General features: G+C 35.5%; 1 protein-coding gene across 4 annotated transcripts; it reads left to right on the top strand.

Moving 5' to 3' along the window:
• The first annotated feature begins 1030 nt into the window (after positions 1 to 1030).
• Positions 1031 to 13495, top strand: NUP42 (nucleoporin 42). Of its 4 annotated transcripts, none has more exons than XM_006179198.3 (7): positions 1031 to 1247; positions 3428 to 3656; positions 5083 to 5177; positions 8235 to 8311; positions 9073 to 9159; positions 11168 to 11252; positions 12879 to 13495. In XM_006179198.3, the coding sequence occupies exons 1-7, from the start codon at positions 1130 to 1132 to the stop codon at positions 13454 to 13456; spliced, it is 1269 nt and encodes a 422-aa protein (XP_006179260.2). In that variant the 5' UTR covers positions 1031 to 1129; the 3' UTR covers positions 13457 to 13495. The 4 variants fall into 4 exon arrangements, with proteins under 4 accessions (XP_006179260.2, XP_032339749.1, XP_032339751.1 ...); XM_032483858.1 differs by lacking the exon at positions 1031 to 1247 and adding an exon at positions 1257 to 1374; XM_032483860.1 differs by lacking the exon at positions 1031 to 1247 and adding an exon at positions 1403 to 1475.
• The last annotated feature ends 3643 nt before the right edge of the window (positions 13496 to 17138 follow it).

The following is a 17138-nucleotide window of genomic DNA, read 5'->3' as shown; positions in this document are numbered from 1 at the left end:
TTTAAAATAAATGAATTCAACTGAGTAGAAAAATAATAAACTAGGTTGCACCAGTTATTCCCAGTGCTCTTGTGGATTCCACTGTCCTCAAAAGCCAAAGTTTATGAGCAAGAACAACTGCCAGTCATCCCAAACCACCAACACTCAGATTTATGGTGCAACAAGAGACTGCAAACCAGAGGAACTGTAGGGTGTCTCACCACACAAAGGAAAAGTGGACTTGTGGGGAAGGTGGTTGGAGTTTAGGTAAAATTTAAATGAAATAGTTTTGATAGTCTTCAAGCAAAGTAGATATGTGTAAAAAGGCATTAACATCAGATCTGGAGTGAGAAGAGGATGTAGGGTCATGTTTCCTTGAAAACTACAAAGTTAAGAAAACGTGAAACGTTCTTTTCAGGACCCCCTTATCTGCAGTTCTGTGAGCTGTTAGAAACCGAAGCTGCTTCTCTGTCACGAGGTGTCCTAAATCCTCCAGGAAAGAGTAGGATGTTTCATTCTTACTGATACAATTTCAAACAGCAACATTTACGTGTACTTCAACGAAGTGAAGGTTTCATTGTATAAGAATGTAGTAGTCATACAAAGACGAGATATGATACTTTTTATTTACAGTTTGTCCTTAAAAGAAACTTTCCTATTATCGTTACAACTGGCTTCATCTGACACTGTTAATCCATCCTGAGCAGTGGCTGGGCAGATTTTCACTCTCAGAAATTACAAATAAAAAATACAACTAGGTCCCTCAAACCACAGCTAATCTTCCTCTCAGGACCTCGCTGAAGTTGTGGGTTTGGCTGACCAGCTTTCCTCTCGTTTTGGACCTCAAGCCTTCCTTGAAGTCCGAGGACCTGCACAACGGTTCAAGGAGCCACTTCCTCCACGTAACCGTTCAAGCATCCCGCCTTCCCAGGCCACGCTCAGCGCGTAAGGGACGGCTCCGCTCTCTTCAAATCCTATTGGGTAAACCCCACGCCTCGCATCGCACTGGAGGCGGGACAAGAGAGAAAGGACCTTTCCCAGGCGCGAGAAGATGACGTCACAGTAGCGGATCCGTGATCTACGCTCGCTTTGGGCTCTCCGCTTGCTCAGGGTGCCGAATGAAGACCGCTCCGTCCGCGACGTCGTCGCAATGACCATTTGTCAGTTCTTCCTTCAAGGCCGATGCCGCTTTGGAGACCGGTGCTGGAACGAACATCCCCGCGCCGGGGGTGCGGGCGGAGGACGGCAGCAGCAGCAGCAGCCCTCAGGTGACGTTATCCTGAATCCTTCGACACTAGCGGAACTGGGGAAGGCCTGCGTCGGGACCGGCCAGCGAGAAACGGGCGTCTCTGGTGGGGCCCGCCGCTGGGTACCGCGCCCCGCCGCACAAGTCAGGTGATGCGGACATGCCCGCGTCATCCCCTCGCCCCGCCCCGCTCCGCCCTCCGACGTTTGTAATCCGTGTATTGGGCTCTCGGTCGGATTTTGTTGAGCGGGTGAGGACAGGGGCTTGGTCCTGGGTACTAATTCAAAACAGTGACTTTTTAAGTCGGAATTACCTATCAAAACTACCTTGTCCTTGGGTGACATTGGTTCGGAGAATTAGCGTAGATCAACCGAAATCCCTCTCTTGTTTACTACCCGTCTGGGTACTTGTTTTTTTCCCCTTACCCTTTGAATAGAATTTTTTCTAAACTTTTCTGGGGAGAGAGTCAACTGGGCTCAGAATCAGGACTCTTTGGGGAAGTCATGAACTCCTTTGAAAATCTAATAAAAGCTACAGAGCCATACCTCAGATAAATGCACATACTTAAAAATTTGGGTAAGATCAGGAGAGTGAGATGCCCAATTAAGAACTCTGGGCTATAAGGGAAAGGGGGTGGAAGGCTACGTTGACCTGCTCCCTGGGTCTAAAGCATTGTCGAGGCTTTTGGACTCTTTCACTAAACCAATTGTGGATGGTGTAAAAAGACTGTCTTTGAGGAGAGGAGGGGTCTGACATGAAACTGTAAGTGCAAGGTTTTAGAAGTGAGATTAATAGTTAGGTTCTCTTAGGATTGGAACTTAGTCCTTAAAGGTATCACAAGATACTGACCACGTCTCCCCTCACTTTCCTCCTTAGGGCTATTCATCTGACCCTTAAACCTTGTGTTGCATTGTGATTTCATGTCTGATCCCTCTTCTGGAAGATAGTTTTCTTGCATCACTCCCAATTGGTCTTGTGAAATATTCGAAACCCAAAGTTAGGACTCAGGATCTGATAAATGTGAGTGTATTTCCAGGAGCAACAATACGTAATAGTTGACATTTTGTGGAGACTCACTCTAATGTAGTCATTAGAAAATAAATGTTGGATGGATAGATTGAAGAATTTTAAAAGTGTAAATAAAACTCATCAAGTGAACAGTGTATTTAGCACCCAGAAACAAATGAATGCTTAAGGAATTAATACGTATGAAGGCTGAACTCTATATAGGAAGGATCGAATTAATTTCTTCAGTTGTATCATCCCTGCAAAGGATTTTGCTAGAAAAATAAAATATCATTAACTCTGACTTGAAGAATCTGGTCTAGCAGTCTTCTCCCATTTCTCTTTGGTTTTGTTAAGTAGTTTTAGAATTGGGAGATGAATTTTTTATAGAGGAATATATCTCCTATCACTCCATTTTTTAATATGCATATTCGATGGCATATCTCCTAATTCAGTCAGAAACAAGGTCCATTATCTCAGTCCCAACTAAGAAGTGACGAGTAAATAAGATAGCTGAAGTGATAAGATTTTTTTTAAATATAGAGATAGAAGAGAGTCCCGTTGGCTCATTTTGATGGTTATAAAATCCTAGAAATCAGCTCATAATAGAGGAACTCAACGCACTTTGTTCACATGTAAATTACCTCTATAATCTTATAAAAGGCAGGTAAGTAGATATTGTTTTCTTAGAGGGAAGACTGAGTCAAATAGATTTAAGCATCTATTCAAGAACAGAGGGTAGAAACTAATCTTTAATATTCAACAAACGCCTTAATACATTGTACACTTTTCAGATTTTACTACTATATATGGCCCAGTTGGGAAGCAGAGAATGATAAAGATACAGATTTTTATTCTGAAGGAACTCATGACTGAGGAGGATACATGTCATCTATCCACTTCAATATCAAACAGTTGTTTACTTAATAAGTTAATGTCAGCTAAATTTTGTAATATGTCATTTTTCTATGTATTTACAGTTCTCTCAGTCTTGTTAAGTTAGACCATTCTGTGATTTGTTGATAATACACTTAACTATATGAATTGAAAATGAAGAGTTTTGTAACTTATAATGAGTGGAATTGTAGTGCTTGTTGAATCTTGCATAATGTCTGGAAATAATAAGATAAAAAAATGAAAATTTTCAAGATTTAAAAAGGGAGTTGGTAGTAAAATTATTTATTTTGTTTCCTTCAGGTAGTAACAGACGTGGATGGAATAACACCAGCCAGAGATATTCCAATGTTATCCAGCCATCCAGTTTCTCCAAATCTGCACCATGGAGGGGCAGCAGAGATCAAGAAAAGCCATCTTTTGGTTCTTTTGATTCTGGAGCTTCAACTAGCAGGAACAGGGGGTTTGGATTGTCTCAGAACCCATTTGCTTCACCTAGCTCTGATGAGCAGAAAGATGAAAAGAAACTTCTGTAAGTGAAAACCTTCAGAAAAATTACTACCTATTTGCTTATTTTTTCAACAGTACCTACAATATTTTCTTTAAAAAAGAAGTAATATTATTATTATTTTAATTATTTAAAAAATCAGAATAAGTAAAAAGAAGACAAAGCATCCATGATCAGAGATGACCACTATTTTGCATGTAATGTAATAGACTTTATTTCACTTAAAAATGTCATCTTTCTATATCAATACAGTGCCCTCTTAGGGCTAATTATGCTTATCCCATTTTTCTGTTGATAACACCGTATTGTGAATATCTTTATAGGGCAGCCCTGCTCAAATTTGATGCAAATTATGAGTTCTTAACAAAGTATGAGGTGATTTAAGGTAACTTGTGATCTTGGAGTTCACTTACAGCATCTTTTCTTTTTCTTTCTTAAACTTTTACTTCAATTGCCTCATGCAAACTGATTTCATTTGATTTTCTTCATTATTGTGGAGTAGATTTCTTATAATTTATTGAGAACATTCGTGGTAGAATTTATGACTGGTGCCAAAACAGTGCCTGGCTGTCTGTAACTATTCCTCAGCTCCCAGCTCCTAGGACAGAACTTAAATATACTTATTAGTCTTTTATAGCCCATAACCAAATTAGAACTAGTTGTAAATATTTTGAGCCATGTACCATATACAATTGGTTAAAATAAATAAATGAAATTTAAAAATAAACAAAACCCTCCTTCCTATATTCAAGATTGTTGTAAAAATCCTAAATTTTATTATTATGATCTTATTATCAATTATTATTCTTATTTTATTAATTTTACCATTCTAGAATGGGAGGATATATTTAATTTAGAGCTGAATCTATCCATGACTTTGCCAACAAATCAACTATATGGACATGGATTTGTTTCCCTTTTTGCAAAATGTGAGAATTAGACAAAATATCTTTAAATATTTTGTGATTCTTTATTACTTACTGCTTTTATGATAATGAACAAAGAAAGATTAAAATTCGTGTTGTGTGTTTTCCTGTATTTTAGTTCAAGATATGTATGCTATGATAGTTCTCACTTAATAAAGGTGTTGGTGGAGCGTGGGTATAGCTCAGTCATAGAGTACATACTTGGCATGCATGAGGTCCTGGGTTCAATCCCCAGGACCTTCATTTTAAAAAAAAATTTTTTTTTAATAAATGAAAAAAAAGTATTGGTTAACATTCCCTTGTACTAGAAAACCAAAATTATTAATTTTTTTGATATTGTAATATTTATAATCATGAAATGTAGCTCATTTCTATAAGCTTCTGCTCTAAAGAACATTCTTCAGAAAGTAAAATGGAAAAATCTAAAATTATATATTTACTACAATTTAAAATTTCAATCATTGTAAATTACAAATTTTTACAAGAAAAAAAAAGATCTTATGCCTTTTTTTTTTTTAATTCAGGGAAGGAATTGTAAAAGATATGGAGGTTTGGGAATCATCAGGACAGTGGATGTTTTCTGCTTATTCACCAGTGAAGAAGAAACCTAATATTTCAGGTAATTGAGAAATTGTGTGTGTTTTTAAATATGTTTTACAGTTGTTATTTTCTAAAACCAAGACTATGTCAAATAAAGAAATTAACCACAAACTTAGCTACAGTAGGAGATTTTGGACATTGTTTAAAGCAGAACTTCATAATTCAGAGATTAAGGTTGGAAGATACAATTCTTTTAAGATATATAGATCCCTTGAGAAAATAGTAAAATCAACCCCCCCCACACACACACACACATTTTCAATACTGAAGTGCAAGAATAGGCTCTGCTTTCTTGGTTCCCTGTAGATAGAACTTCAGAATCCCTTAGCTGCCTGATTCTGTTCTCTTTCTTCCCTATCTTTTTTTCTAATGTTAGTTATTTTTTATAAAACTTGTTGAGAAGTGTCCTAAAGATAATATTTGAAGGTAAGGAGCCTTAGCTGGGCTATGGAGATAGCATTTCTTTAGAATACCCCTTTCCTTCCCATTTTCTTTTATCCATAGCCCTTTTTGGGCTGAAAGCTAGATCACCACAGTTTTCTAAGCCCATTCTGGCTGGTCCTGGACCCTGTTAAGAGAACAACAGGAACCTAGAAGATGAGAGCCCTTTCAGTCCCTGAGAACTCTGGAATATCTATCTGTCTCAGCTCTACCTGCTCATTATCTGTGAGCATTTGTGTCCACCACTCCTTAGTTGTTTATTCTCTTAATCATTCAACAAATACTTACTGAATTTCTTTTGTTCCAGACCCTATTTAAAGTGCTTAGGAAATAGTGATGAGTAAGACAGACGATCCCTCCCTTAAGAAGTTTATGTTCTTGGGAGAGAGGCAATAAGTAATAGAAATAAATAAGATAATTTTAGATAGTGATTTTTTCTAAAGAAACTAATTATTAAGCCTTTTTTTTTCATCAATTCAGAATTGAACCTAATGCCTTACATCCTAAAGCAATGATTCTCAATTTGGAATGTAGATTCCTAAGCAGGGTTGCCAGATAAAATATGGGACACTCAGTTAAATTTCAGATAAACAATGAGTAATATTTTTAATATATGAATATTCCATGTAGCATTTGGGACATACTTATACTAAAAAGTATTTGTTGTATGTTGGAAATTCGGGTTTAACTGGGCGTACATTAGTAGTATTTGCTAAATCTGGCAACCCTATCCCTGAGATCCTTTTAGGGGCTGTAGGAGTTCAGAAGTATTTTCACAATAATACTAAGACATTAATTGCCATTTTTACTGTGTTGACATTTGCACTGTTGATGCAAAAGCAGTGATGAGGCAGAGACAACAAACTGTACTAGCAGACCGTAGTCTATAAAAAAATTTCCTAATGCCATTTTCACTTAAAAATGTTTTTGATAAGGAGGTAAAAATTTAAAAATTACTAATTTTATTAAATTTTGATCTTTAAGTACACACCTTTTAAATATTCTATGTGACAAAATGAGAAGGATACATAAAGTAACATTAACAAATATGCATTTTTTGATATTGTAAGATGACATATGCCAGCATTTAGAGGTTCTGGATAACTCAGTGAACCAGTGTTTTCCAGATAACCAATGTATGATGTTACGAAATTATGAATAGTTGAAAAATCCATTCTAAGTGCAAGATAAACCACTGCATTTAATGTAAAAGTATACAAAGTTATTAATGTGATTTGACTTCACATTATAACTAACCTTTAAGAAACTACCACCTGTCAGGTTTTGGTATAGTATCAAAGAAGAATATCCACAATTATCTGAAAAGGGCATAAAAGTCATCCTTTCCCAGCTACACATCTGTGTGAGATAAGATTTTCTACATACACTTCAACCAGGCAATGTATTGCAACAGATTGAAGCAGATTGAATAGCAGAAGGAGATACAATAATCCAGCAGTCTTCTATTAAGCTGAACATTAAAGAGGTTTACAAACATAAAACAATACCGCTCATATCACTAAGTTTTTTTTTTTTTTTAGGTTTTTTTTTAGTGGGGGGCAAGGTAATTAGGTTTATTTATTTAATTATTTTATTATTAGTAGTATTTTTTTATGGAGATACTGGGGGTTTGAACCTAGGACCTCGTGCATGCTAAGCATGGGCTCTACCACTTGAGCAATACTCTCCCCCCTCATATCTCTCCATTTTTATTTTTTGTTTTGGAAAATAGTTTTCTCATTTATGTTGATATATAATTGATTTCTTATTTTTAAGTGAATTAGTACTTTCTACATTTTCAGTTATCATTTCAAATATGGTAAATACCAATATATGTAACCCATGTAAGCAAAAGCTCTGGGATCCTTAATAATTTTTAAGAATGTGTAATGGATCCTGAGACCAAAAAGTTGGAGAATCACTGTCCATAGGCATCCCTTATAATGAGTTAACTTATCCTTTCCTGCTTAAATGATTCTGCTTTTGCACCACCCTTGAGAGAACTGAGGAAATAGTCACTCAAATCATTTTCTGTCTTCGTGGTTCAGATGAGTAACAGCTGAAAGGAGGAGAAACCACACAGACAGTGTTTCTTTACCTGGAGTGATTATCCATTCTGAGGAAGCAGAATAGGAGCTGAGTCCTGAATGAAGAGAAGATTTGGGGGAAAATATTCCTGGCAATACAGTAGCTAGTGCAAAGGCCCTGGGGATAACAGGGTTGGCATGTTTGAGGACTAGTGAGGCCTGCATTGCTGGAGGAGAATAAACGAGAGAAAGAGTGATATGACATAAGTCCAGAAAGGCAGCCAGGCTATTTGCTTTTCAGTTTTTGTTTATTTTAGTTTCTGACATACAGAATATCTTTTTTTAGAAGTTTGAAAGTATATGTAGTCAACTCCTTCTTTTTATTTTCTTTATTCCTTCCATGCCATTTATCATTAGAAAATTTTCCTCCTTCAAGATTAACTAACCAACTGTATTTTATTCTAATTTTATACTTTATTGAATAGAGTGTAGGCTTTGAAATTTTTCTAATGATCACCATTAGCATATTTTCCTATCTAGCACCTCTCGTTTTACTCTACTATCAAAAGTTTTGGTTTTTAAAGATTCCAATTGATTCCTCACTTCAGGTTTTACAGACATTTCACCAGAGGAGTTGAGACTTGAGTACCATAACTTCTTAACCAGCAATAACTTACAGAGTTATGTAAGTTTCTTTCCTATTCATCTATCTAACAGATTAGTCATTAATTATTATCTTTTCTGCAGTAGCTTTCTTGTATGTTGGCAAAATGGTTGAGGTCCATAATTTTTTTCAGAACAGGGCTATTTTATTTTCTAAATTAGTTTCTTTGAAATTTGGTTGGTTATCTAAATAGTATACTTTGACTGTAGTAACTAGGAATGTCATTATTTTTATTACCAATTATCCAGCAATCAGTCCCAGAAATCAAACCCTTTCATCATTTGACAAACATTTATGAAGCATATCTTAGGTGCAGACACCATGATGAATGCTAGAAAAACAAAGTTAAATAAGATGCAGTCTGTTATACAGATTAACATTCTCACATATCAAATATCAAAAAAATTAAAAAGCTGGGCTTGTATAAGTTTGGTGCCTAAAGGAAATGACATAAACTATATTTTCTATTGTCTACAGTCAGTGTCAGGCATTTCAACTAGTACACATGTTCATCTCCTATCCAAATATAACTAACTTTATGCTGCCAGGTACTTGTGATCTTAATTAGATGATACAAGGAGTTGGAGAACAGGGTGAGGGGACCACAGCTGGAATATCTTTGGCAAGTAGGGGTAGGTCAATGCAAATTTTACAAGTTATGGTCCATAAAAATGTTTTACAAAACTTGTGACTTTGGACGTAAAGACATGAAGTTGTTGTTGGAGAAAGTAACTTAAAAATACTCGGTAATGACTCATTATTTTTCTGTTTTCTCTCTTCAGCTAAATTCCATCCAACAGTTAATAAATCAATGGAGGAACAGGGTAAATGAACTGAAAAGTCTAAATACATCAACTAAAATAGCTTTGGTGAGTAAGTACTGGAGAATTTTCTACAGGGAGGTGTCTTATTTATTGCTTTTTGCTGAGAATTTTCATTTTGGATTTGGAAAGCAAAGCTAAAATTCTCTGTCAAGAATTATAATGCACACATTCTCAAGAACTATATTATCATTTGGAGTCAAGGTTCTGGAATTGCTTTCTCTCTCTTCCTCAGTCAGAAAAGCGCAGATAATTATGCTTTTCTAAAACTATTTCTAGGATGAAATTTTAACCTTTGGTGGTACTAGTTTTGAAAATTAGAAAATAATACGTAAATTCAAGTGTTCCAGGTTATCAGCATTTAGAAAGAAATTCCCTCAAAAAAATGATATGAATGCACATTTAGACTAATGCTTACTTTTGTGACTAAAGGACACTTACCATATGCTCCTTGCCTTATACAGAAATGCCTTTAGGAGATATCCAATAATACATGCTTCTACTGTAGCATATTCATTATCTCTGTCAATAAAGTTGATCTTTCTACCCCATAAAAAGTTCTTAAGAACATTACTCTAAGATATTTACATTTAGAATTTAATATTTCCAGTTTCCTAGGTGGTTTTTCTTTCTACTTTCTGAAAAAAGGTTATGAGAGTAGTAGCTGCCTAAACTTAGTGACTTCATGAAAGTCCTAACACCCTATTCCTTTCTTAAATATGTGCTTGTAAGTAACTAGACTGTTGTGCAAGCTAATTTCTCCCATCTTTCAGTTGTTGTAATGCCATTTGAATTTAGTAGGACTTCTTGGAAGTATTCTGTCCTTAGATGAGAAGTGGTCCACATCACCATTGCTGAGAGCTGACGTAGAATGGATAATTGAGTGGAAAGAACTTCAGAGCTTCCTTCAAAGCTTGGAAGCTCCATGTTCTTTGCTAGTTTCCTAGGGACCCCTCTGTAGGTGAGGATCTTGGACAGCCCACCTACAACTGGCTTAGCATGTATCAGTATTTTGTTCTTTATGCTGAGTAGTTCATTCTTTATACTTTTAATCCATTATATAGATTTTATGTAATTTGTTTATCCACATACCTGTTAATGAATACTAAACTGAGGGAGAGAAGCTAGATTAAAAAAAAAAAAAGGATACATACTATATGATTCCATTTATATGAAATTCTAGAGAAGACAAACCTCATATATAGTTAATATAAAGTAGATGAGTGGTTTTCTGTGGCCAGGGTTTGGGAGAGGGTTGACTGGAAAGGGACATAAGGGAACTTTTATGAGTGATGGAAATATTCTAAATCTTGATTATGGTGGGTATAAGTTTGTCGAAACTCATTGAAATATAGATAGATAGTTTTTTTTAATAGATGCATTTTATTGAATGTAAACTATACCTCAGTAAAATTGATTTTTTAAAAAATGTGATTGAGGCTTCCAAATGAGAGAAATCATATCTGCTTGGGTTGATTAGGAAAGGTTTCTTGGTGGTCAGGAGAAAGGGAAAAGTTCCTTGAAAAGGAAATCAAGATTTCCGTAAGCAGAGATGAAAGACATTTCTAGAGCAGGAGATAGTAAGAGCATAAAACATTTTCAGGGAATAATAAGAAATGTTTAATAGATTTTAGTAGTATGCTTTCAATAATGTAATTGTGAATCAACTTCAGTTTAGGCGTTACTGTAAGTAGACTGGGTAGCCTTTAAAGGTCCCTTACCTAATATCTAGGTTTCTTGGTAAATGCAGATCAACCTGTAGACACTAAAATGTGTTATTTAAAAGTATTTTTCTTTGCATATGATCATTGAAGAAATGTAGAACATGTTTAAAAAGCATAAATAAAATTAAAATTACTCATAGTTTATGAGTCAATCACTCAACTCATTGAGGTTTGTCCTTTTTTTTCTATGCATATTCATTTTTGAGCATTTTTCTATTTTAAACAGTTAACTTCACATTTTTCAGTGCACATTTTAAAAATTGATTTTGGCTATAAAGTGTATACAAAAGGTACTTGAGAATTATTCATTTGCCTACTTTTTTTTTTAATAGCTCTCTGATGTAAAGGATGGAGTAAATCAAACAGCACCTGCATTTGGATTTGGCAGTAGGCAAGCAGTGACATTTGGGTCACCAGGTAAATGATAAAGTAATGCAAGACTTTACTGATTTAGAAAAATAAGATTTTATGGGTTTCACATCATAAAGCCTGAAGGCTTGTTAAGTGCTATTTTAAATCATCCTTACAAATTATACCATCTTCCATAATAGAGCTTCAAAGAATTTGGCTCTTCAAATATTCACATTATAGGGGTCCCAGAAGGAGAAGAGAGAGAGAGAAGGAATTTGAGAAAATTTTTGAAGAGATAATAACCGAAAACTTCCCTAACTTGGGAAAGGAAACAGTGACCCAAGTCCAGGGAGCACAGAGTTCCACACAGGATCAACCCAGAGAGGAACACACCAAGGCACATAGTAATCAGCCTGACAAAAATTAAGGATAAGGAGAAAATATTAAAATTAGCAAGAGAAAAGCAACAAATAACATACAAGGGAACTCTCATACGGCTATCAGCTGGTTTTTCAGCAGAAACTCTACAGGACAGAAGGGAGTGGCGAGATATATTTAAAGAGATGAAAGGGAAAAACTTACAGCCAAGAATAATCTATCCAGCAAGGCTCTCATTCAGATTTGATGGAGAAACCAAAAGTTTCACAGATAAACAAAAGCTAAAAGAATTCAGCACCACCAAACCAGCTTTACAACAAATATTACAGGAACTTCTCTAGTCATCAAATCATAAGAAAAAAGAACAAAAAGAAGAAAGAGGAAAAAAAGACTACAAAATATTTCTTTGGCAATTCAGGGTCTTTTATGGTTCCATAAGTATTTTGGAATTGTTTGTTCTAGCTCTGTGAAAAATGTCATGAGTATTTTGACAGGGGTTGCATTAGATCTGCAGATTGCTTTGTGTAGTACAACCATTTTGATAATGTTGATTCTTCTAATCCAAGAGCACAAGATATCTTTCCAATTCTTTGTATCATCTTCAGTTTCCTTCATCAATGTTTTACACTTTTCAGAGTGTAGGTAACCTCCTTGGTTAAATTTATTTCTAGGTATTTTGTTGTTTTTGATGCAATGGAAATGTTTATGTCAGTTATAAAATTCTGGTTTTTGAAATTTAGAAAAGGTGACTGAAGGGCCAAAAACAAAACAAAACAACAACAGCAACAAAAAAAAAAAAAAAAAGAATTTGGCTCTTTGAGCATTTGTGAAATGAGGGCTAGAAGTGGGCATGTTCTTAGAAAGACCCTATGGCTCAGGCTTTAGAAGTAGTATTTTAGGAATAGTTTTTCAAGAGTTTCATAGGAATACATAACTATGGTACCAGCACCTTTAAGGACTTTCTTGTCCCTGTGTATAATAGCATAGTATTGTTCTTCAGTGACAGCTCCAGTAAGATGGGGGGACAAGCTGGAAGTGAAGATTCACTCCCTAATACCTGGGGTTTCTCAAGAGCTACCTCCTTGAGTAAAGGTAAATTACAGCGCAAATGAGATCAGTGTAGCAGAAAGGTAGGACAGCAGGAGTTAGTGGTTGTAGCTTCTTGTTTTCACTTTTGTCTTCTCTTCTTCCTTCCAACAAGTTTCTCATCATCAAAACATGGCAGAAATAAGACAAAAAGAGGGGAGGAGATAGTAATATGGCTACAGTTTCTGACATTAATAGATTCTTTTTTTCTTTCTCTGGTTTTTATAGGTTTTCCAATGAATAATAATAGCAGTGATAATGCTCAGAATTTTAGTTTTAAACCAAGCTCTGGATTTGCCACTGCCCTTGCTGGAAGCCCTTCTGTGTTCGGGAGTGCTCCGGCATTTGGAGCCGCACCCTCTGCCAGTTCTGCCATCACAACTTCTGCTCCAACTTTTGGGCGTGGTAAACCCGAAATCACGTCTGCTGCTTCATTTTCATTTAAAAGCCCTGCAGCTTCTGGTTTTGGATCATCTGGATTTTCAGGACTTCCAGCTTCCATGGCAGCAGGCCCTGTTGGAGCTCCAGTGGCCCCAGCCTTTGGAAGTGGCAGTTCTGTGGCTGGTTTTGGTAGTCCAGGCTCACATTCTCTTACTGCTTTTTCCAAGTCATCCGGTGACACTTTTGGAAATAGCAGCATATCCACCTCCCTCCCAGTCTCAAATGGTAGCACCACAACAGATAATGTATTATTCACACCCAAGGATCAACTAACAGCAGAAGAACTGGAACAATTTCAATCCAAGAAATTTACTCTGGGAAAAATTCCATTAAAGCCACCACCTGTGGAACTTCTAAATATTTAAAAGGGCACTGTTAAATACAGACAAGAACAGCTTTTAAAATTGCTTCAAGTGGTTCATATGAAAGAACAAATACATACATATACACACATAAGTATATATGTGTATATATACAAGTATATACACATATATATTTACAAGAAATGTAAACTTTCAGCAATAACATTAATGTAACATTTTTTTTCTTGAGCCTAACTATTTAAGTAAAATAGAACAAAAAGTACTCAGGAACAGATTTTTTTAAACTGTAATTATGAGTGGAACTGGAAAAACTATCAGTGTGCACTGAATAAAGTACGCTTCTCACTCTACATCACTTTACTGTCTTACCCTTTAAAGTTTTACCTTTAAACATTTTTTTAAGGAAGGAGACAATTTCTAGAGCCAGTAGGGAAATACTTAGCCAACTTATTGAATAAACATCAGTAACATGACTTCCCTTCATGTTGAAGATGATTCTCTTAAAGAGAGAAATAAAATTTTTTAAAGGGTGAAAAATTGATTTTTTCAGGAACTTGGAGGCATTTTTCCCTCATAATTTTTCCCCTCAGTTTTGGCTGTTTCATGGACCATATGAGTTTTCTTCAACAATTTTAGGCTAATTTTTATCTTACGCTGATTTTTATCTTGGCCTAATTTTTATGTAATTCTTTTTATTCCTCACGGTATCCCATCAAGTGGATGGCTAGTAACAGGAATAGAAATTGTGATCTCATGTGAATAAATAGTGTATGTAGAGGGGTCAGGGTTCACCAGCTGTTTGTAGAGTTTCTATTAGAATTCTCAGATGTGCTTGGATCTCCCTGTGTCCTTAGATTGAGGGAGTAATATCTTGTGTATCTGATTGATCCAAGTAATCAAAGAGCTGTCATGAACTGAGGCATATGTGTCAGAGTTGTGTGCTGCTTTCTCAAGCCTCAAAAATCACACAGCACTACGAGAAGAGTTACCTAACATAGATCTGGTATTGAACTTATTTTAAGTGAAAAGTAAATCTTTAGCTAATAAAAGATAAGCACTCCACATGATTTTAGTGTAAATGCAAAGGATTCAGTCCTCAGGGGACCTGGATTGTCACACTTTTTGAAAAACTGAATGACTCTCAGTTCTGGAACCCCAGCATTTGGAATAGAATCTACCCAAGGTGTGTATGTCTGAAACCATCCTTGTAGAGGTAAGTTCCTGCTTTGGTGTCAAGCTCTAAAGACTTTCCAGTGTTGTTTTTTTCAACTTACAGTTGACTCCTAGAGTCCTCCTACCCTGATGGAATGAACCCTGTGCTACCTGTCAATTGGTTACAGACTTATCAGCCTCCCTTGGGTCCCAAATAGATTTCCCAATGTCCTGGAAGCTCTGAGGATGCAGGTTAAGGGCCCAGTGTTTCTAAATTTGCCTGATTATAAGAATCATTTGAAGTACTGATTAAATAATATATCCAGAATAATATATCCATTGGGCTAGGCCTGGGAATATGTTTTCTACCAAGCATTTCATGAGATCCTTCAGGCAAATTTTGGAAATGAGCCCATCCAGCTGCATTTAGGCAACTTAGTAATATGCAATTTGCAAGTTTCTGTATAATCATTGGAAGTCTGTTTTCTACGCTTGCACACACACACACAATGTGGTTAATGAGCAAGGGACAGAATTGCACATAAAGTTTTATGACAAGTAAATGGATTTAACTGGCTTGATTATTTGATCACAGATTAAAATGGGAGAAATGTAACAGCTGAAAGCTGATTAGAAGGGGAGAGAGAAAACAAACTGATACTAAAACTATTTAAAATGCATGACATGATTTAGCTATACAGTATTCATAAGAGTAAAATAATTCAATCCAGTGTCCAACAGGAAATTGATTAATTGTGGTAGATTCATTTATTGGAATACTAAACAGCCTTTCTAAATGACCTAGAAGAATAGAGAATAACTTGGAAAGGTTTGCATTTTGTAGTCAATGAGCAAAAGCTTCTTATAAAATAGCATGCACAGTGTGGTCCAATTTGAGGGGAAAGTGTATATTCATGGGAGAAAAAAGCCTAAAAGTTTATAATGGCTCAGATGGGTTTTTCTTTTAATTGTGGTTAAAGAAAAAAAAAACTTAAAATTTACCATTTTAACCATTTTTAAGTGTATAGCATTCAGTAGCATAACATTCTCATTATTATGCAACAGATCTGAAACTGTTTCATCTTGTCACCCTGAAACTCTATACCCACTGAACATTACTTCTCCCTCCCTCCTTTCTGCAGTATTTGGCAATCAGATTACTACTTTATGTTTCTACGATTTGACTATTCTATTTATCTGTCTTTATGCCAGTACCATACTGTCTTAATTAGTGTTACACTCTAGTAGACTTTGGAATCAGGAAATGTGAGGCCTCTATCTTTATTCTTCTTTTTCAAAATTGGTTTGGCTATTTGGAGTACCTTGAAATTCCATATGAATTTTATGATTTTTTTCTACTTCTGCCAAAAAAAAAACCTGCCACTGGGATTTTGATATGGATTGTATTGAATCTGTACATTGCTTTGGGCAGTATGCACATTTTACCAATATAAGTGTCCCAAACCATAAGTGCAGTGTCTCCATTTATTTGTATTTCTTTTAGCAATGATTTATAGTCTTTCACCTATTTGATTAAGTTTATTCCTATGTATTTTGTCCATTTTGATGCTGTAGTAAATGGGATTGTTTTCTTAATTCCCTTTTCACATTAGCCATTTTTAGTGTATAGAAATGTAACTGATTTTTGTGTGTTGATTTTATATCCTGCTACTTTGCTGAAATTATTAATTGTAACAGATTTTGTGGCGTGTGTGTGTGTGTGTGAAGTCAGTTTCCTACATATAAGATCATGCAATCTGCAATCAGAGATAATTTTACTTCTCCCTTTCCAATTTGGGTGCCTTTTATTTCCTTTTCTTGTCTCACTGCTCTAGCTAGGACTTCCAGTGCTATGTTGAAAAGTAGTGAAGAGAGGGGGCATCTTTGCTTGGTTCCTGATCTTAAAGGAAAACCTTTCAGCCTTTCATGGTTGAATATGATGTTAGCTGTGAGCTTTTCATATATGAGTTTTATTATGTTGAGGTAGTTTCCATGTATTCTTGGTTTTTTTAATCGCTTTTATCATGAAAGAGTGTTGGTTTTGTCAAATGCTTATTCTGCATTAGTTGAGATGATCATGTAGTTTCTGTCCTTCATTTTATTAATGTTGTGTATTATATTGATTGATTTTCATATGTTGAACCATCCTTCCCGCACTCATGACCTAATTTATACCTAATTATCTCCCAAAGACCCCACCTCCAAATACCATCACATTGGTTGTTAGGGCTTCAACATAAAAATTTGGGTGAGGGGACACAAATATTCAGTTGGTTTTATTGACTTTTTTCTATTGTTTCTCTGTTCTCTATTTCATTTACCTCTGCTCTGATCTTTATTGTTTCTTCCATTCTTCTAAACTTGGGTTTAGTTTGTTCTTTTTCTATTTCCTCGGGTATAAAGTTAGGTTATTGAGATGGTTCTTTTTTAATGCAAGCATTTATCTCTATAAAATGCCTCTTATCACTGCTTTTGCTATATCCCGTAAGTTTTGGTATGTTGTATATTTTCATTTGTTTCTAGATATTTTCCAAATTCCCTTGTAATTTCTTCTTTGATCCATTGGTTGTTT

This window comes from Camelus ferus, chromosome 7 (assembly GCF_009834535.1).
Source record: "Camelus ferus isolate YT-003-E chromosome 7, BCGSAC_Cfer_1.0, whole genome shotgun sequence".
NCBI lineage: Eukaryota > Metazoa > Chordata > Mammalia > Artiodactyla > Camelidae > Camelus > Camelus ferus.
The sequence above is the reverse complement of the archived record's forward strand: the minus strand, read 5'-3'. Positions and strand labels throughout refer to the sequence as shown.